This window comes from Calidris pugnax, unplaced genomic scaffold, assembly GCF_001431845.1.
Source record: "Calidris pugnax isolate Ruff unplaced genomic scaffold, ASM143184v1 scaffold11, whole genome shotgun sequence".
Classification (NCBI taxonomy): Eukaryota; Metazoa; Chordata; class Aves; order Charadriiformes; family Scolopacidae; genus Calidris; species Calidris pugnax.
Genome location: NW_015090803.1, coordinates 15977521 through 15999301, shown reverse-complemented (window position 1 = coordinate 15999301; position 21781 = coordinate 15977521). Strand labels below are relative to the sequence as shown.

The window sequence follows — 21781 nt, the reverse complement described above, 5'->3', positions numbered from 1 at the left end:
AAATTATAATTGGCTGTTGGTGACATTTCAATTACTGGCTGTACAAATGACTATCATGTCACCAGAGGGAAAAAAAAAAGTCAGAGCTGATGAACTCTTTAAAGCACATTTTATAAAAATGTTGGGGAGGTGCAGATCATACAGCTCTGGGAGAAGGAGGGAGCAGCCAAGCAGCTCCTCCACACACTGCTCTACGAAACATTCCCATAGGTGTCTGGAGCCTTTTGATGCAAACCAACGACAACGTGCAGCACTGAGAGTTGAAGGGGACTAAATAACAACAGCAGAATCCATGACTTTGATCTCCATCTGGACAACGATTTTTTAAGTTTCTTTTGAAAGCATTATTTCCTTCCAGTGGTGTAGCTTTTTCAGGCCTACTTAAATGATCACGGCTCTGCTAATTTCAGCTATGTTATAGCTGTACTGAAACATACCCCCAAACATGCCAATTTATTCCAGCTGTAGGTTTGGCCTAGATGTGTAACCTTGATTGGCCTACTCATCTTTGTAACACACATGCCTACATCACTCTTTGTTTATACCTGCCAAGTTTTTTTTTCTGCATTAATCAGAGTCCTAAAAGTCCTCAGCACAACAGGCTTGCATAATAAATAAATACACAGCAAAGACAACTACAACAAAATAATGGTTTGGAATACGCTACATCATGTACACCATGTCATATTTTGACATTCCTAAATAAGAAAGCAGGTGCAGAAGTAGGTCTTGGTGAGTCCTCCTGTCCCTGAACTACACAGCATTTCTCAAGTCTTGCCCCGTGGAAGGGATTCAGGCTCCTAGCCTTCCATCTCACCTTCCTGCAGCTCATGGCTTCTTGTCCCTGTGACAAGACAGCAGAAATGCACCCCCACCCAATTCTTAGCCACCACAGTTCACAGTTACCTACTTTCTGAATGAACTGTGGTGCTCAAAGAGCTGCTACATATTCATTTTTGGTGTCACCCTTTCTACAAGGGCATAAACCTCCAGAAAGGGATGGGATGGAAAGGTCATGTCATTGACAACCCAACCTGCCACAGCTGTACCAACAAGCTCTTCAACTTCCCTTCAATTTACACTTGGCAACCAACAGGAGTGTGCAACTTCCCATAGGCTATTCTTATTTTAATTGACAGTTTCTGTCAGGTCCGTGGCATTCATATGAAAACAACTTAGGCTCCTTTGTACTCCCTCAGAGCACACAGGGGTGAGGCAAGCTTCAAGGAGCCTGCCCCCTCCAGATCTTGGATGCAGAGCTGCTCAAAAACACAAAGCAACTGTTACAGAGTCAGACAGGCAGATGATCTGGTTAACTTAAATCAGAATATCCAGTTCTTCAGGGAATTACACAATAAGGAAATCTCAGGGGTTTGTTTTGCTGCTTTCCCTTCCTCAGCTAATAAAATCTATAAAGTTTTTGCACCATCTGCTGGGAACCATTTTGCAATATATCTCTTTAATCTTGAAAAATCTTTGGACATACCTTAAAGACGAGACAAAATTATGAGGGTAAAAAATACTGAGACTGGGGCAGTGGGAAAAATTAGGGATAATGTCATTCACCAAAATCAAACGAAAGCTTTTCCAAAGATTTCACTTTGTTTTGGGCCAGGTCACACAACTAAGAAGTCCAACATAACCTGCTACGGCTGCAGACTTGCCAACAAAGTTTTGGTATCAAATCGACTAAGACTGTTCCATGGCCAAATCTTCTGAGGGACAAAGCCGGGATCTGCCACAGTGACTATCACTAGTGTGGGGGATGCTCGGACAAAGAGAGCCACCACACGAGAGGTCCTTTCAGCAACCTGTCCCTCAGCCAGACCATGCCAGGAAGGAAAGGGACATCAGTCCTGTCACCATCTCCAACTACTCTATCATCCCCTTGGGGCTGTTGGCATGTGATGTAACTTAAATGCTTAAGAAAGCCTTCAGATTGCTTATGGCAGCAGATGGATGGCAAAGAGCAGAAATAGCTGGTGGAACACAGAAGCCATCTTACACCCCCAAATGTTCCTACTCAGCTCTATCTCAGAGGGGAACCTGACAGAATATTTGCTGTGGTCTCCTCTACTACCCAACCCTGTCCAAGGGGCAAAACCAGTAAATCAGAATGATACTGCTTTTTGACAACCCCAATCAAATCATCTACATCATTATTACAATAAAATTCACGCACACCACATTTTCCAACAGTCTCCATGGCTGCTTAGAACACAGGACAGATTATTTAATGCTACCTAGTACAAAAAAAGTTTATGTAATAAAATGTTCAATTTATTCCTGTTTATCACACAAGTGAACTAAGTCATGCTTCAGCAAATGTTCATGAATACAAGTAATTTTATCTACCCCACGAGTCCTTCATGGTTCAGGAGAGACGTGCATGAGTGTTTGCAAGCCTAGGATCTGAGCACACACTAAACAACCTAACAACACAGATAAGCAGGAAGACTCTGAAGAAGACTCTAAAAAGAGAGGGCTTTACATAATTTTGATGGTATTTTACTGCCTAACAATCTTAACCTCCTCCTTTGCCATCTGTCAGACTTGGGGTCTTTCACCCTACAGCCTAAAAGTTCGGAGTTTGAATCATTCTATGATTTCCAGACTGAAGAATATTCGGTGTTGAAAGACTATTCAGGGACGAGTTTTCCAAGGATTTTGGAACACAGCTCAATCCACGAAATGGTTCTGAAAAACCCGGGACCCACAATTAACGCTGAGTATTTTGTGACTCCAGCACTTGCAATATCTTTTATTATTTTGTGGGACTGGGAATCAAGTCTATGCTTAATGCATACCTCTGTCCTATTTGAAGCACTTCCCTTGCCAGTCCTGTTACCCTCCTAAAGTGCTACCGATCAAAATATTGAAGGAAAGCAAGCCTAAATCCAAAGGAGCAATATTAAATTTGCAGGATAAGGCAGTGGGTATCAGGCATGTCAAACCCACCTCCTCTGGCTCAATCAGCTTGAATTCCATGCCTCGGCCAGTCCATGCTATGAAGTGAGAGTTCGATGGGTCATCAAGAAGAGCTACCAAGAACTGCCAGAGCTGGAGCGAGCCTCGCCGCTGATACGTGGGTCCCTCGCGGTACATCCCTGGCTCCTGTTTCACATCCCCTGCACAGAACAGCAACAGCATGAGATGAACAACGTGCCAAAAAGCACCGTCGCTCCCTTCATCAGGTAAACCGGCAAAGCCCTCGTTAGGGTTAATAAAACAACGGGAGAGATTTCTTACTACCCAGCCACCCACAAATGCAACATCCCCCCTCTTGGCTGTTAATTGTAAACATTCTTACAGTGACATATTCATATACCAAAAAAAAAGCACCTAAATTCAGTCATGATTTATGGAAGTCTCCCTAAGCCTATCCCCATTTACTTTTGATCCATGCAAATCTCTCTTGCAAACCGTTTTTGCAATATCCTCTATCTGAAAGAGCATGAACTATTTTTGTAAGCAACTCTGCTGTCTGAAGAACCCCGTTTGTGTACTATACTTTGCACAAGCCCCAGTTTTGGAAATGTAATGTATGCTTCATAAAGCTGCAAAACCCTATTGAGTGAAACTTCTTTTGCATGCAAATGCTTCTAAGGAAAATTTGACAAAGTATTTGACTTGGACTTAAACAGCATGTGCTTTATGTATAGGTATGCAAATCCTGCAGATATGTGAGTTCCTCTGTGGCATATTGCACTTGCATATAAGCACATATTACTTTTACTCATATCTACATATTAGATTAGTGTTCCCCCTGAAAAGCAGTAAGCTAATTTTCCTAAAATTTCAAGTCCAGAGGAAGCATTCAAAAAACAACAACAATAATAGCCTATCTGCTCCACAAACTGCCAATGAAAAACCTTCCTGCTACATCCATACTGTGTCTCTGTTGTTTTTTAAATCACATTCATATTAAACAACTCATGCAAACAACAGCTGAAAGGTCTGATGCTGAAGCAGAGAATGTTTTTTTCTGCCCACGACGACGGCAATCCTTGATATGCTAGTAAAACTCCTCCTTTCAACTACCAGAACAGAAATATCAAAAAATTGGAGAATAAAAAGTGTGACCTGTTTTAATAGGGAAAGCCGGGACTTTATATTCAACCGCAACATTAGGATGCTCTGACAGCCATTACAGAACAGCTCCAATAGTGAAAGTAAGAATAATAATATTAAAAATGGAGCACTTCCTTTTGTAATCAGGAAAGAAAATTGAGTCAATAGCTGTGGAAAACAAATAAATCAACACAAGGCTTTGTGGTTTATGTGAGGTTCAAGTTCCAGCCCTGAAAGGCCTTCTTTTTCAAGGACAGGATTTTTCTCTTAATGATAGCTGAGCAATGCACAAATAGCAAGTGCAGTATTACACAGGATCAGATCCTTTGCCTGTGATGATCTTTGATTTCCATCAGAGCAGCTGAGAATCTACTTCTGAAACATCAAGACTAGTCCTGGGCTTATCCCACTTTTGCTTTACAGACCAAAACATGATGACACATCTGCTATTTTTTTTTCCTCAAAAGTCGTAATGCTACAAGCATAAACACACCTATTTCTATCACAACATCCATCTTCTAGAGGACAAGGTGTTCTCTCAATGGACAGTCACAGAAACCAGCAGCAGACCGTTTACTTTGCAAGCACACAAATATTTCAAAAAATATCTCTTTCACTTTATTTGTATTTATTTTCCATTTTCATTCCCTCCCCTATACAAAACCCAAACAAACAAATCAGGAGTTTCAAGAAAGACACACTACTCCTAAAGTTTTAACTTCTTGTTATACAGGGTCTGATCCCACTCCCATAAATGTAAATATGAATTTGCCACTGGTACTGTAAATAGATCAGGTTCAAAATTGTTTTTGAGGAAGAAAAAAAACCTGACAGTCTCCCATTCTTCAGCAAACACAACAAAAGCTGCTAGATATGTAACAGTTTTATAATCCATATAAGTGATTCTCAGGGGAAAACAAACAAAATAAAGCAGGAGAAAACCCCCAAGAGTTTTCCAGCTCTACTTCTGGCTACAGTCAGAAAGCTGGTCATGAGTTTATCAGAAAGTGTCTAATCTTTCCTGCTAAAAAAAAAGCAAGCTGGACATACATACACTAACACAAAGAAGCCACTCTAGCAAATTTAAGTAATTGGTCTCCAAATTACTTCCCAAAGTTGCAGGCTAACAGAGTCACAGGCAAGAAATACTGAGTCCATCTACTTTCTCTATAATGAAATAAATCTGAAATCAACTGAGTTACACCAGGAAACTGATTTTACATCAGAGTAACTGAGGATAATTTGGGCCATTTATTTTAATTGACCTCAGAATCCCTCTTGAAAAAAAAAAAAAAAAATCTGTTGTAATGGGTCGTGTTGAGACAAGATCATTGATTTGTTATCAATCCCACTGAAAAATAAACTACTAGTGCAATGCTTAACCTAGTGCAAATACACTGACACAAACACAACAATGCCCTATACACTCACTCCCCACTATTCGTCCCTTCACAGACAGCGAGACGAGAGGCTTAATCCTCAGTAAAACCAAAGCTGTTGCTTTCTGCACCGTTTTGTTAATTACAAGAAAAGCTTTCATTACGTCTCACACAACAAGTGGTGTGTGATCATCAGTGCAATGGAAATCCTCCTATTACTCCTCAACAGTAGAGGAACTGAGCTCCTCTGCCACAACTCTGGATATGGCACCTTCCACTGGCAAAAGCCAGGTGAGGACATCCTACTGAAAGGGAGACTTTGGTTTCAAGAGACAAAGGTCAGCTGTGGTTGGGCGCACGGCAAATGGTGTGTTAAGGAATCCTAGACTGCAACGCTACTGAGGGGTTTTTTTTTGATCAGCAACAGAGAAAAGTCCCTCATCTTTTCCTTTTTCATCTCCCCACACAAGAAAAAGAGAGAGAGATGTGTGTCATACATACCATCAAACTTCTCTGGAACAACGCAAGTGTCATCATAAAACTGCCTAGGTCCCTTCTCATACATGCAGCCTGTAAGTTAAAAAGAGAGAAGTGTTTATATAAAAGATGCATGGAGAAAGAAGAGATCGTAGGCTTAATGCCAGAGGGAAAACTAAGTCATAGAGGAATCAGATTAATATCCCACATCCTTTACACGCCGCCCAATCGCAACATTTTGGCCCCAGTGCAGGGGTGTTTAATTAATGTGTGCTTTCCCAAAAGACAGTTAATCTCCACCTGCAAAAAATAAAAAAGCACCCATTTTTCTTTATGATTTATTCCAAAATGTTTGTCTCATTTCCTGTTTGAACTAGCATGGCTTTGACTCTTAACCATTAGTTCCTGCGGGTCTTCTCCCTGTGAGACTAAAGTAGTCCTCCTCGGTATTTCCTCCTCACACTCACAGAAGTCATCCTCCCTTTCCCCTTGATGCTTCTTCCAATTAAAATCATTCTGTAAAATTTAAAATTTTGTCCTTAAGAGATACTCTCTGCAAACCTGCATTCTTTCTAGCACTCCCTTCTGTGCACACTCCTACTTTGCAGTATTATTTTAATGTTTTGCTTAACCAGAACTGCACTGCAGGCCGCTATCAGCCTCACCAGCGCGACTCAGCAAGACAAAACATCTCCTCCTCTCCTGCCTCCCTCCTTTTGACTGGGCAAATATTGCAGAAGGCCTTTGGGCCATAGGGTTGCAGTGTTTGGTTGGGCAGGTTTCCCGCTGGGAAGCCAAGGAGGAGGAGGGAGGCCCATCTCCAAATCATTTTTTCCAATATACCGTTTCCCGGTTCCATAGGCCTGGTCTCCATTCAGCATATTAAAAACCCATTTTGTTTAAAGTGCCCAGATTACCAAACAATTCAAATTGCTTTGTGTGACTGCCCTGTCCTGCCCGTTATTTACCACTCTGCCTATCTTTGTGCCATAAAGTTATCTATTAACTTTGTTCCCTATCTTTACTGAAAATGTTGAATAGCAACACTCCAGATATCAATTCCTACAGAACTATAATAGAAACAATCCATTCCGAGATGATTGCCCAGTGACAGCCACTTTTACATCTGTCAGTTGGCCAGGTCTTAATGTATTTAATGTGTACTTTATTGATACTGCTTTGTGCTAATTTCTTAATCAGCCTGTAATGCAGTGGCAAACTGAATGCCATAAAAAGTCTAACTATACGATACTAGTATCTTTATCAATCAAACTTTTAGTCTCAGCAAAGAATAGAATCAGATTTGACGTGACCTTTATTCCATAAAATCACGTTGACTGATTTCCAGATGCAGAAAACAAATATTTATCGAAGAACACTGCTTTTTCTACGTCATTGATAACAATTTTACCATCTCCAGGTACTTATGAGTGCATAACATGGCTAAGATTGTTTTTCTCCTATCTGTGCTGTGATTAAAACTCAAATCTGTTGACCTTAGCCCTGCAGTTTGTGGATTTTTCCCTGATGTCTTTCACCTCCCTTATCAAGCTTTTATATTTCATGTAATTTCATATACCACGACTGTTATAAATTTTCATCTCCTGTTTCACCCTCCTTGTTAAATGCTACCTTTTATTTCTATTTTCTGCCTTTATTTTACCCCAGAAGCAGTTGGGCTTTTAGTCAGATTTGTTATCTTTCCAGTTGTGTCTTTTGACTAGTGAATGAAGTCTTACTAGAGGACTTTGGTGAGAATTCAGACAGATGTATGAATAAATCTCAAACCCAATTTCCCTCGATGTTTGTGAAATTTGCCCCTTGGAAGAAAACCAAATAAACCCTAAATAAATAAATAAATAAAAAGAACCAAAAAATCATATATTGACAAAAAAGATGCACCAAAGTAGAAGAGTGGAGGGTACAATCTCTTTTTCAGTGTTTTTTTTTTCTTAGTTCTGTTGGCCTTCTTATTTTTAACACATATAAAGTGCTTTTTACTCAGAATTATTAATTTTGACAATGATCTAAGCTCTGCCCTACTGAAATCACTGAGAGCTTTGGTATGTATCACCTGGCTATACAACTTGGGCCTAAGCAGCACAAAAACATTCCAAAAATCATAACAAAAGGAAAAGCCAAAAACCTTCCCTGATTTTAAAGGATAACATGGATTACTTAACAGTTAACTGAGCGAGTCACACCAATAGCCTGGAAAATATCACTTAAGTGATATTTTTAAGTGGGTGAAATGGACAAGTTTTTAAGCGCCTTTTCCTTTCAACTGCTAAAGGCCTTAAATAACAGGATGAGTAAATTTGTAATAAAATTGCTTCTTATCCTGATCAACCAGGGCACTACAAGAAGCTATAAAAAAAAATAATCAGTGCATCAGAAACTCCAGACTGGAAAGGCAAAGATAGATGATGCCAGCCTTCCCAGCAGCAGAATTAAATCAGTGAACCCCAAATCCCTCCAGGCTTTTTAATTTTTTTTACGTTTCTCTCGTACAAAAGCGATACATAATATAGAAAACTTAACTTCTGTTCTGTTTGGGTGAGCCAGGAAGCCTTCTTGCCTCATGTAAATGGAATGGCAGCTAGGCACTTCTGAAAGGAGAAGATGACAACGCTAGTCAAAAGACTGTCCGGAATTAGAGGTGTGCGGGTTATCAATGAGACAGGCTGCAGGCAGAAGAGCAACACAAAGTTCACAGCGAGGGGGAACCCCTCAACACAGAGTCAGCATTTCAGAGCAGCACGCACGAGGCACGACGGAGGGGAAAATCACAACGTGAGGACCACAGACCCCACCTAACGCAGGCACTTGAGCTCAAACCCTTGTTGTCATCAGCTTTGCTAAAAGCTGCCTCCCGTGACGATTACACTTCGGACCATTCACAGCCCAAAACATTCACACAGAGCAGCAGGAATATTTCAGACCCTGTGTTTGTGTGTCTATCTTTGTAACTAATGCAGCTTAATATTTTTAATCAATTACACAGAAAAGCCTGCCCATCACACTGGAGACTTATAAACCCTAATACAAAGAATGTTGGAGTCAATTGAGAGTAGGATAATGCTTTTTAGCCTCTGGTTAAGGATTTGAAGGGTTAATGAAGTTGTCTGTGATTGTTAAACATTTAATCTGTTCATATGCATCAGTTTCACTCTCCATCTGTACACCCCCAACCAACAAAGAACTCCCCTCAAAAGAAAAAATAAATTATTGTGCACATTCTAAGTACTACAGACATTTATTTGCCATTCCCCACCTCTGCTCAAACCTGCATGAAAAATGAGAAAACCCAAAGAGAAATAATGAAAACGGCGTTTTTTAAATGCCTTTCTATTTCCCCCCATGTCTTGCACTGTCCCCAAGCAGCCACATCCTGTGCCCAGGGACTTGCAAATAGAAATACACCATAAATGTTTGCCTTCCTAGACCCTGTTTAACCCACTTCTTGGATATCAAAAGTCTTGCTTTGCAAAGTCTATTTGATCTCGTGATAAACTCCTACCCGAAGCTATGCAATCTGTTACCAGTAACTTGTAACTCTTTCAGAGATGCAAACAGAGGTCGAAAGAGCAGACATTATTTTTCCAACACTGCCTACTGACTCTTTCCGACCGTGATTCCAAATTTCACTGTTCACTGACTAGTGATGAGTATCAAAGATTTGGCAGGATAAGAAAATGAGGTTTTACACTGACTTCACAAAACAAGCGAAACCCCGGGCAGTAATAATGAGTTTCCTCTAACAGCCTGCCGTCTCTCTTGCACATCTGGGCCAAACTCTTCGTTACCTCCTCCTCCTCCTCTCGAAGAAACGCTCGTGCCTGCCTACTCAGGCCTCAAGAATCTCTAATGTCCCATGCAGCTAACTCCAAGCAACCCCAGGAATCAGTGACTCAGTGGTCACCAGAGTCAAGTACAGCTCTGCAGACTAGGAGTTGAGGCTACAAGCAGTGGTTCACCTGCGAGGAATCACTCATGTTACCCAGTATACCCAGTAGATTGAATTTTAAGGAGAATGGAAAAATCTACGTAGAAAAAAAAAAAAAAACTAAAAAAAAAAAAAAAAAAAAAAAAAAAAAAAGAGGAAGCTGGAGAACTGAAACAGATGCTATTTTCTATTTTAGGTAAAAATTCACTAGTATTGGCAGCAAAACCCTTTTTGACTCATGAACTCCACTCTTGCAAAGTGATACAGCAGAGTATACGGAATAAAGAATTATGCACGCATCCAAGAAGTTGTGCTCTCAGCCAATTTGGGGTTTCATCTCCCATGCTCCTAAGTCAATTACAATTAACATCTGGAGTCTTTTTAAGGCGAGCATTGTTTGTACCAACATTACTTAATCTTCTGGTTAGCTTGTGCTTAAACAGTCCACAGAGGACCGAAAAATACAGCGAGGAAGAGTTTATTTCTCGTAAAGTAACTAGAGTCTTGTTATCCTAAAGTGCTATCAGTTAATTTATGACTATCAGAGTGGGTCAGACTCTAATCAAATTGTAGAAACATTTCCAAAGTGATTATTCAATCAAATGACTAACATGGTTAATTAGGAGCCATAAACATTGCTCTGAAGTTCATCAAAGTAATGACTTGCCCAGAAAAATTACTGCTAATTAAATTGCCTGCTGCTTTCATTTCTACCTTATCTAATAAAAAGTCCAACCAATGAAATTTAGCATTGCAGTTTTAAATTGTACTAAATGCTTGACTAAGACCCAGAAGTATTTTTACTAGCTAAGCGGAGCTACTTCAAAAGAAAACATTTTAGTGCAGAAATTACAGAGCAATTATATGTTTTCTTCTTACAGCATTGTTTCAAGACAACAAACAAGACAGAATTAGGCATAAAATACTTCCAGGATCCAAGTGTTTGAGGTGACTGATTCTATCAACTTTTAGCAATTTTTATTCTTTGAAGAAAGATGAGCCTGGATTTAGGACACACAACAATTAATGAAGTAATTCACATTGTAAAGTTACATCATTTCAAGAACAGCAGAATCCCTTTAAAAAGAAAACCCTAACTTAAAAATATGGAGACATAAAAAAATAATTTAACTTTTATTATTAATTTGGAACACTTAGGGATTATTCTTCATTGCTCCTCTTGCTAACAGCAACGTAACAGTCATCTTAAAACAGTGAATACGGCCTTCTATCATGTTGGTTTGAAACCATTTTTTTCACTGTAGGTGTTACTTTAAAATAGTGTGTAATTTAGACACTGCAGAAATGCCTTCTCATCTGGGAATGTCACAGAGAAAAATACCGAAAATAAGCTCTGCTGTGCCTTAATCAAAATACATCAAAGCAGAAAAAGCCCAAACAGACTTCCTCGGGACAAGAAAAATCTGCTACTGAATTTAGCAGGCACAGGTTCTAGGTTTCATTACCACGTAAGATGCTTGAGTGGTCCCTTGGTAAGGAAGTATTTCATATTAATTACCACATCAGAATTTAAAGGCTTAGGTTGTCTCAGCCCTGTGTAACTCAAAGTGGGTAAGGAATCCTTAAATCCTCTTTTCCGATTGTTTTTTCAGAATAAGGACCAGGTTTTAGACCCACAATCACACCCTGCACAGAAACAAATAGGATTTCAGCCCACATCCTTAGCCAGGCGAGACACGGGGAAGATGAAGCTTCTGAAGGCAACAGGATAAAGCCTGTCTTCTCCTGAATGGAGCAGAGCAAAGCAGGAACCAGAAACCTGGACCAGGATTTACTCTTTAGCCACTCCTCTGGTTCTGGCCTTACATGGCCTTCCCAACTAAGGACACAGCATTATATTACACTCTAACTCCGAATTACTTTTTAGTTGACCTTATCAACATCATCTGAAGATCTGGAGGCCCAGGGCACTGCCCATGTGCACGTGACAAAGCCCAGTGCGATACAAAGGGACTGTGTTACACACGTACACGTGCAGAGAGAGGGAAGACCAAGGTTTAGAAGGTGTGAACAATCTGAAACAGGGTGGGTAAAGAAGTATGAGCCACCTGCCTGGCCTTGGGCCTGCACAGCAGCTCAGGTGAACGGCACAGAGTACTGGTGAGCGGCTGACTTACAAGTCACGGAATCACAGAATAATTTAGGTTGGAAAAGACCTTTAAGATCTTCATGTCCAACCTAACACCGTTAAGTCCACCTCTAAACCGTGTCCCTAAGCACCACATCTATATGTCTTTTAAATACCTTCAGGGATGGTCACTCAACCACTTCCCCGGTCAGCCTGCTCCAATGCTCGATAACCCTTTTGATGAAGAAATTTTTCCTAATATCCAATCTAAACCCTCCCTGCAGCAACTTGAGGCCATTTCCTTGCTATCACTTGCTACCTGGGAGAAGAGACCAACACCCACTTTGCTACAACCTCCTTTCAGGGAGTTGGAGAGAGCAAGAAGGTCTCCCCTCAGCCTCCTTTTCTCCAGGCTGAACACCCCCAGCTCCCTCAGCTGCTCCTCACAAGACTTGTGTTCCAGACCCCTCACCAGCTCCATTGCTCTTCTCTGAACATGCTCCAGCACCTCAATGACTTTCTTGTTGTGAGTGGGCCAAAAGTGGACACAGCACTCAAGGTGACGCCTCACCAGCGCGGAGTACAAGGGGACAATCCCTTCTCTACTCCTGCTGGCCACACTACTCCTAGTACAAGCCAGGATGCTGTTGGCCTTCTTGGCCAACTGGGCACACTGCTGGCTCATATTTAGCCAGATGCTGACCAACACCCCCAAGTTCTTTTCCGCTGGGCAGCTCTCCAGCCACCCTTCCCAAGCCTGTAGTCCTGCACAGGGTTCTCATGACCCAAGTGCAAGACCCGGCACTTGGCCTGTTGAACCTCAACCCATTGGCCTTGGCCCATCGATCCAGCCACTGGAATTCATCTCAAAGTCACTTGAATTCATCAAACACCTCAATTCACACATGAAACCTGTCTCCTCCTTTACAGGCATAAAATAAAGTGATGACGATAAAACCGAAACCTTCTTCTTACTGTTTGCCTGCCTACTTCTCCCGTTTACACTTCGTTACCAACTAAGGCACATTAAGAACCAAAGCAGTTCCCAGTGGATCCAGCCAGTCCTGTAATTTAACTTATGCCATTTCCCAGTGCAGAGACAAAGGCAGCCTTTTTAAAATAAAATATTCAAGCTAGAACACATCATACCTCTGGCCTCAAACTTAGTAACATCACTATTACACTGCAAGTAACTTTTCTGTCCATGGATTTCCAAGAATACTGACAGACTGTTTCAAAGGAGTGCTTCATCCATTGTGGAAATCCATTTAGCCTCCTGGTGGAAAGCAGCTGTTGACCACTACTGAGAAGCTCTGACCAGCTCTAGGGTGAAAAGCAATACTGAAATCACGGCCAAATGGGCAGGGCTTTCTAGGTAAAGAAAGGCAATTCTTCAAATTAGATCGCAACAAGTGGCTAAGGTGGCACCAGGCATCACTAAGAAAAAGCCTTGATGCCCTCTTTTGCAGGGAAAAGTACCACATGATTCTTTTTGATATTTTTCTCTATGATTTTTTAAACCTGCAGAAAACATTTCAACCAAAATTCTTATGTCTCTCTGAAAAGAGACATTCAGATAGAAATACTAGAATACAGGAATTGCTCCAATGTATTTCACACCTCAAATGTCAGTGGATCAAATTTTACTTCAACCACCTTTAAAAGCACTATCCCCTCAGAAGCTGTGTAATTACAACGCAGTCCTACAAATGGGTAAAATCCTGGCAATACAAAAGTCAGCATTATTTCTTTCATTAGCACATTCAGCATGAAAAATGTAGGTGCACTGAAGTTACGTGGGTGAAAACAAGAGTCACTATCTTTAAAAATCAACCTGAAAATTAAGTCTTCTTTCCCCAAATCACTATGCAGTTTAAAAACATTCAGAATGGAAGGTTTTGCTCTTTGTTTTGTCCGTCACTAGCCTTCCTACCAGCAATTAGGAAAAAAAAATAAATCTACAAGTATGTGCACTCACACATATATTCCCTTCTAAAAATAGCTAATTAAAATCTGTTAAGTTTAATTTCTTACATCTCACTTGACAAAAACCTACTAGAGAACTAGATTCGGCCCCAGCAGCTCACATCTAAGTGGAATTATTACACACGTAGAGAAAGAAAATCTTAAGCAAACAGCTTCCTTTCCACAACTTTGGTTTTTAGATCTATGACAACATCTAATGCATTTTCTGAGACCAGATGTCAACAGCCTGTCTAGGCGATGTGTAACTTTTTATACAGCAGAACAGGAAAACAAAGGCTCATACATTCGGCTCTGAATTGAAATTCCACATGGAGTTGATCTTTCGAGCACGCTTTAAAATCATGTATTTGCTTTTATTAACCTCGGTAACTGTAAAATGTATTTTAAACACCACTTTCCTTTGAATTCAACAAAAGACAGCAGTATTTTCTCTTTCCTTTTGTTGGTAATCTCGCTGCAAAAAAAGGTCTGTGTTGCTTTTCCCCCCCTCCCGCCCCATCCCCTGCCTGTAAAATCGAAGTTGGACAAACACTGCACGGCTGAAGTGACATATTTGAATGGAATTCAGACCAACCAGTTCCTGTTTATGTTTCTGATTTGAGAATGTAGCCTTCTCATTCACTATACATTAGAAACACACCAAGGCCATAAATGGTGTCAGGTTCCAGGCAGGCAGGGCCAAGGAGCATTAATCATTACTTTAAGGCAACTGGCAAAAGCAGCAGCTGAGGGAACACTACACCCTTCAGCTCCGCATAAATGGACATTCCAGGGTTTGGCGTGTGTGTGGGGGTGGTTTGTTTTTTTTTTTCCTACTTCTTTTTTTTTTTTTTCCCCTTCAGCATCCATTTTATGAATGAAACTTCAGGCTGCAGAGAGTCCATTCATATAAAAGCTCTGCTCACAGGGCTCCGTCTCTCGGGATCAATCGGTCTTGGGTAAGGCTGATGTGATTGGTTTAAGGCAGGCTTCAGCCTTCCATTACTGATTTAAAATGCAGCCTGTGTCCATTTGACCTGCGTTAATGCACAAAGAGTAAATCCAGACTGCGCTCTCAATCCTCAAATCAAATCATTAGCCAGTGCCACTTACTGTAACTGTAGATTTAGAGGATATTTATCCATTTCTTTGAAAAACAGGGACTGCAGGACGATTTTTCAGATCATATTGTCTGCTTTGAAAATAAAAAAAATAGACGTGTGGTCTCCTGCCTATATGCTCACATTAACTTGGTATTCCGGTTTTCCTTTGTTCATGAAGATAGTATTACAAAATGTATTCTATTCCAACTACAGATTTCTTTCAGACAGAATTAGTGAACAGAGGAAACCAGCTAGATAGGGAGCAAGTGAAAAGTTAAAATTCTGCCTTCCCTAGCGATCTTTGGAAGCCCAGGTTTCCCAAGTTCCCCCCTCAGATGCTATTCACTGCCACCGTCATACCATCCACCAGCAGATTTGTGTTTATGTGTTCTAAAAGCAAGCACAACGTGCGGTGCCGCTTAACTACTGAACAAAATCCATGCTCATTCACTCAGGCAACACAGCAAAGAGAAGCTCCTGGAACAAGAGGGTGAAATATTTTAACCCACGGAAGTGAGACTCGGGAAAACTGCAAAACCAAAAAGGAGGAGGGGAAACTTCTTAAACCTACTGAACTCCAGAGCAAACCACTACCTCTTCTCCCCTCCTCTATGCCAGCCAGATTTTCACTGAGAATACTCGTACAGCTGCATGAAAGAACTTCTTTAAGGCCTTAAGGAGATGCAGTTTTAAGAGGTCCGTACTGAAGCACCACATCCAGAAAAAGGATGGAGCCAGTTCTTTTTCACACAGCATTTTATAAAACTGCGTTCAAAAATACTGCAAGTATTCACAGCCTGACAAAAAAAAAAAAAAAAAAAAGATAACCTAGGGAGAATTTGAGGAAAAGATTAAGCAGCTGGAGGATTTATTATGCAAGATCTCAACAGACAGCCTAAGAGTATACATGCAAACTGTCTAGAGAGATTTAGAGGTGGTACATTAATACCAAGGAATTGTTTAGGATGAGCCAAAGAGGTGTAGCTACGAGCAAGGGAATGGAACTGATCAAAGGGAAAATTTAGGCTTATGATCAAGAAATATTTCTTAACTGTGAAGTCTATTAGTCTGTGAAATAATCTTCCAGGAGAATAATTGTAGTAATAGTACTTAGCGCTCGTACAGCGCTTTACGTATTCAAAGCACTGTACAAAAATTAGCCAATATAATTAAAGGCAGTAGTAGAAGCACCATGAGTTGTGTCATTTTAAATGCTGCACTGATCAATGCACTAGAGAATATCCTGGAAAATGCAAACCTGCACTGACTTCCACTGACAGCAACAATTTCCTTTTTCCTTCATACTAGCATCTCCAAATGTCTAAAATTTATCTCCAAGAAGTACAATAGAACATCCAATTGTTGTTTAAAAAAGGAAGGGAAGAAAAATAAAAGGCAATCTGCAAATAAATATACTTCCAAGAAATAATTTGGTTTTTTTCCTTGAAATTTTAATTCAACACAATCTCTTATGCTGTTCTGCAAACACCCAAATGTAAGGATATGTCAGCTGATCGCTAGGGAAGAATGTGCCAGGAGGGATCTTCTTCTACAGCAATTTGCCTTGATTTGCTTTTCAAAAAACACCAAGTCAGGCCATTTGAAAAGGACCCCTGCTTTTTATTCTGTTCCATGTCATTAGATAAATACACATTTATAACATGGGTGGTGGAACGCTAACAACATCCCATACCTATGACAGCGAAGGCAGGAGGTTAAGAAGTGTCATAATTACAACTTCCTGGGCAACCTTGATCCAACTCCTGTGTTGCAAATAAATTATGACACAGCCTTTTGCCCGGGCACTCTCGTCCCTTGAGTGCACAGGTCAAAACTGTTTGGGGGGGGCCAGGGGAAACCAGGCAGCAAACAGCTTCGCAGGTGGAACCCCCTGTTTCATTTGTTACAGAGGCTGGAAACGGTGCACTTAATGAGGCAGAACATTTCAAGAAAAGAAAAGATGACTTCAAGATGAATACAGCTGAATGGTCAGTTTTAGGCCTCAACAAAGCCCATTCCAGCTCCAACGAAGTCTTCCAGAGTAGTCACATCATTTCTGCCAGATTTTTCATATTATGCATTTCTTATTTTTGCAGTGCTTACACAGAGACCCTAATCTGATCTTCCCATACTTCCTTGCTTAGAAATACAAAGGAAGTCCCTAGGAGGTAAACTTTAAACATATGTAATACATAATGCTCTTTAAAAATTACCTAGTCCTAACTGGGCACCCAAAACAAGGCGGCACGTACATGTGATGTGTCTCTCTGCCTCTGCTCAGCTCTCTTAACAGAGGAGCGGTTCCTCACCCCTTCTAACATACCACCACAAGGTATTTATTGCTCCTGAGGCCTCAGGAATTAAAATGATGAGCAATGCAAAAATTAAGATATGGAGGCTAATAATTCTGTCTGGAGAGCCCCCTCTTTAAGCGATGTGACTAGGATCTTGGAAAAAAACTTTGGAAGTGACAGAATCCAAATTTTCTAAGGTCCATTGAAGCATATTAAGTGTGAGGCTGCCGGAGATGTAGCTGTGAGAACAGCCCTGATAATGCCTCTAACCAGCTCAAGAAAGAATTAACCTATCTAGATTTCAACACATAAATCCCTGGCAATTGGTACTAAGTACATGCAACCAACAATTCCTCCTCTACTCATCTCTTAACACTGCTCTGTGACAAATTCCAAAGTTCCCACTCAAAGACATGGTCACAGAAGAGCTTTCCGACCAGAATAACTATTTCAATTTGGCAAAACAGAATACGAGATTTAAACTTAACAACTTAAGATACCGGTTTAAAACTAGACTTTAAATATTAATTGACACATGCACAGCCAGAGTCATACCTTAGCAAATTTGCAAATGCACTACGTTAGGTAGGGAGGATCAAGTCTGCAAAGATCCTGCTTCAAAATGAAGCACAGAGTCAATAAAGCATCTCAAGTCTGGGCTTTTTGTTTAAATAACTGAATACATGAATTGAATTCTAGAAGTGCTGACTGTAGAGGAATGCCCACTGTTAACCCTTGTAAACAAAGGTCTTGGGAAGCCTCCTGGGATATATTCATTAATGATGTAAAATCACAACGCTCTCTATGTCCTTGGCTGCATCTTTGTGCTTAAAGTCGCTAGATATAGCATCAAGTACTAAATACATCCGACTGGCAGCCATGGAAAAAAAACAAATCCAAGGCAGAAAATAAGGCCTGACTGATTGAACATGTATGATGATGCACTGTGATTTCTAGAAGAGTGTGGATGGATAAGGAAGAGCTTCTGCTCTGTTGACATTTTTCTTTTTCCATTATCTCAAACATTCTGCAGTAGAAATTGCATACCTGCAATTACAATTACAACTAATTGATCTGCCATTTCCCATGTCATAATTAATGTCATGTTTTAATAGAGTTCTAATCATTCCATAATAATGCTTTTCATTCACCAGCTTCCCACGAAGTATAAAAGTATAGTGCACAAAAGCAATGAACTTTTACGAGGCTCTTTCAAAAACATCCCAAAAGGAACATCTCAGTGTATTACAATGAACTTTTTAAATATGTTTCTATATTCTTATCTCAGCTGCAATAAAATACCATGCAAAAAAAAGACTTTGCACTCTGGCATTCCTCCTTCCCTGAATATCCATAGGTGAAAAATGAAATCAATGATTCAGTGACAAATACATTATGTTTCCTAAGGGGTTATTTAATGTACTCTTAGCAAGGATGGAAAATGATGGTTTCTAGAGAACAGATGGTAACAAGACAAAATATCAACAGACCACAGTTGTTGACTGCAATTTATGGAGTGTACAGATGTGTCAACTTAAATGTAGTGATTCTGAGGCCAATAAAAGTACTTCCTGATACCAACAGATTAATTTTTCATGACCACTGGTTACACAGCTATTACATTTTTAAAAACTAATTATTCATCTACAAAAGAAACAACAATTTTGCTTGAACGTCATTACTATAAAGTGGAATGTTGTGCTTGCTGGCACAGAAAAAAAAAAAGGCATGACAGGCTTGGATACAAGTTTGAACATCTTCCTTTCAGAACAAAATTTCCTTTTTTTTTTTTTTTCCATAAAGGATATTCCAAAGAAAGATGAGTGCTAGCAGCCAACCCAGATTTAAAGTAATAGTATGCAATAAGGAGATCCCACTTCCTCGCCAAATATGAAGCATGCTTACAAAGGGCCTTTTTTCACCCTTTAATTTAGCAGTATGAATAACGGTGCTTGTGAAGGTTGCGAGGGACTGGCAGTGCCTGAAGCTGCAGTCCCCTATTTATTATCCGTGGCCACATTAACTCTGCTGACAGCCTCTCCCATGCTGCTCTGTAAGACTAAAGACACACCACTGCCAAAGCCACGTATCTCAGAACCTTCATCAATGAAGGGGTTTAATTCTAGAGCTGATCCTTGTAATCCAAACTCACTGTCGTCTTGTCTTGTATTTCAACTTGGAGAAGTCTTTCACCCTTGGTCCCCTCCCTGCACAGGCCTTACTCAAATTTACCTAAGGACTGGTTCTTTACTTCTCAAAGAGTAAGAAAGGAGAAAGCAGCTCTACTTTCCAGATTGCCCTGTTCTAAAAGAGATAAATTCAAAACCAAGCACTTTACACCAATGACACGGCGAAATAGCCCACTAAATGGACAGCGTTAAGTTAGCTACAGAAAAGCCAATAAAACAAAATTCTCCACTGTATCAAACTGGAAGATAGCTTGTCATGGGCTGAACTTTCAACAGAGACCTCACCTCAGCTGCCACGTGGGCTTTGGGAAATACTGCAAAAGCACCTAATCAGAGGTTAAACCAGTGGGAAAGCACCACAGGTACCACAGCATCCAGGAGAGCGAGTCAGATTGAAGTCAGGCAGGGCCACCCATTGCCCCCACCCAAGTCAGGGTACCCATGTCCAAAAGCCATGTGCCCTCCTCCAGAAGCACAATAAAGGAGCTGAATATCCCTGATTTTCACTGAAATCCCCCTCCACCCCCTTTCAACTCCGTGGCATACACAAAGCAGGGCAGAGGGAGAAACAGGAGAGGAGCTGCAGAAACCACTTATACCAGAACTGAAAAATGTGTTTTGATTGCATTTTCTCAGCTCGGTACCGATCAACTGTTTGACCCATCCAGCCCACTACACGCTGTTTTAACCTCAGCTTCTCTACACAGCACCCTCCCAGCTTCCTTCTCCTTGCTACTTGCTATTCATCACTAAACTCCTTTTTTTTTTGCTTCCCTAATTCTCTCTCTCTCTCTTTTCCCAAGTACAATATAAATATTATATTTAAATTGTGGCAAACATTCACAATGTTATTCCCTGGATTTATGTTTTTATCCTTTCTATTGCTTATCTTTCAATTTTGACCAGAAGGTACTGAGAGCAGGCTCTGCCACCACTTCCCCTGGTTTGTACTGTCCGTGGAGCAGTAAAGCTCCATTCCATTTGCCCTATAAGCACAATCATAATAAACATTATTAATAGCAACAGCGTATTCTCTACATCAGCAACCTGGCATCACAGATTATGTACCTCCACAAAACACAGCAGTATGCACAAACCGGGAAGCCGACACCAATTTGGCTGATTCTTCTCCCTCATTGGTTTTATAGCTGTATAAACCCCACTTCAGTGGAGTTACTCCTGATTTAAAGTAGTGCAAGCAAGAGGAGAAAGAGTCCTCTATTTCTGGCAGATAAATGAAAGAGCTCGTAAAACGGAGCACGCAAAATCACAGGTCAGGGATGAGGTAGCACAGAACAAGCCCCCCCCCTCTTAAGCGAAGCTCAAGTTTTGCACCCATGATTTTTTTCTTTCCCAGGTTCTTTAACCTGTGCACTGTCTGGACAGAGAGTTCTGGAAAATGAAATCCTTTGCAGAGCAAGCAACGGTGGCACGAGATACTCTGTACCACACAGCAATCTTACTACTGCATAAGCTGTATCAGACATCAATTCCTTCAGGAGACTTAGGAGCCAAAAGAGAAAGTTTCAATTCATACGATCAAAATATCAATAGAACTAGCTTGGACTCATATTTATTTACTACGCAGAAGTGAAGGAGAGTCTCACCTACCTGAATCATATGCAAAATCTCTAGGTTCCTGTTTGATCATCAAAGGAGGGGGGAAATTTTGACTGGCTGCGCTGCCAACCATAGCGTTGTGTTCATAAACTGGATCGTGGTACTCCTGCTTAAAACCTTGAGGCGGGAAGGGGATGTTTGGCTCGGACATCTGGCGCTGATATATGGGACGTCCTTCCCTTGGCATCGCAGGCAAAGGTGGGAAAGAATTGCAAGGTTCAGAGAGCTGGCGGCGAAATCTAGGACACAAGGTAGAGAGGTCACGTAAGAGACTTGAGCTACATTCCATTTCCCAGAGATCTTCACAGGTCGTAATTAGTAGCTGGTATCACTTTCTCAGTAGCAAACATTTGGCTTATGAGAACGCCAAGTGGTCCCATCAGGATCCCTTGCGTTGTAGAACAGTAACAAGCAGAGAAACAAACAACAAAAAAACCCCTACGTATTAATCCCACCTCTAAGACCCGTCCCCACCAGCATCCTCTTTGCTTTCAGTACCTTCTCTCAACAGAAGAGGCCAACAGGAAACACACCAGCTTCAAACCAGCAGAAAGCCTGGCATCCTACCACTGTAACATGAAGGAGGCTTAGGTAGAGCTCTCCGTTCCTTCATGAGAATTAGCAACAGATTGCTGGTACTCTAATTTA

The 21781-nt window shown here is 40.8% G+C and overlaps 1 protein-coding gene across 3 annotated transcripts in view; it reads right to left on the bottom strand.

Moving 5' to 3' along the window:
- ETV1 (ets variant 1) overlaps window positions 1-21781 on the bottom strand; it is a 74249-nt gene that overhangs the window by 6121 nt on the left and 46347 nt on the right. Inside the window, exons 10-13 of one of the 3 annotated variants that reach the window (XM_014937861.1) lie at window positions 8469-8536; window position 7770; window positions 5952-6020; window positions 2959-3128 (exon numbers count right to left, since the gene is read on the bottom strand). In XM_014937861.1, the coding sequence (XP_014793347.1) occupies window positions 2959-3128; window positions 5952-6020; window position 7770; window positions 8469-8536 (308 nt within the window). Of the gene's footprint in view, window positions 1-2958; window positions 3129-5951; window positions 6021-7769; window positions 7771-8467; window positions 8537-21124; window positions 21369-21781 lie in introns of those variants that run through there. The other 2 variants (XM_014937859.1, XM_014937860.1) reach the window with 2 other exon arrangements.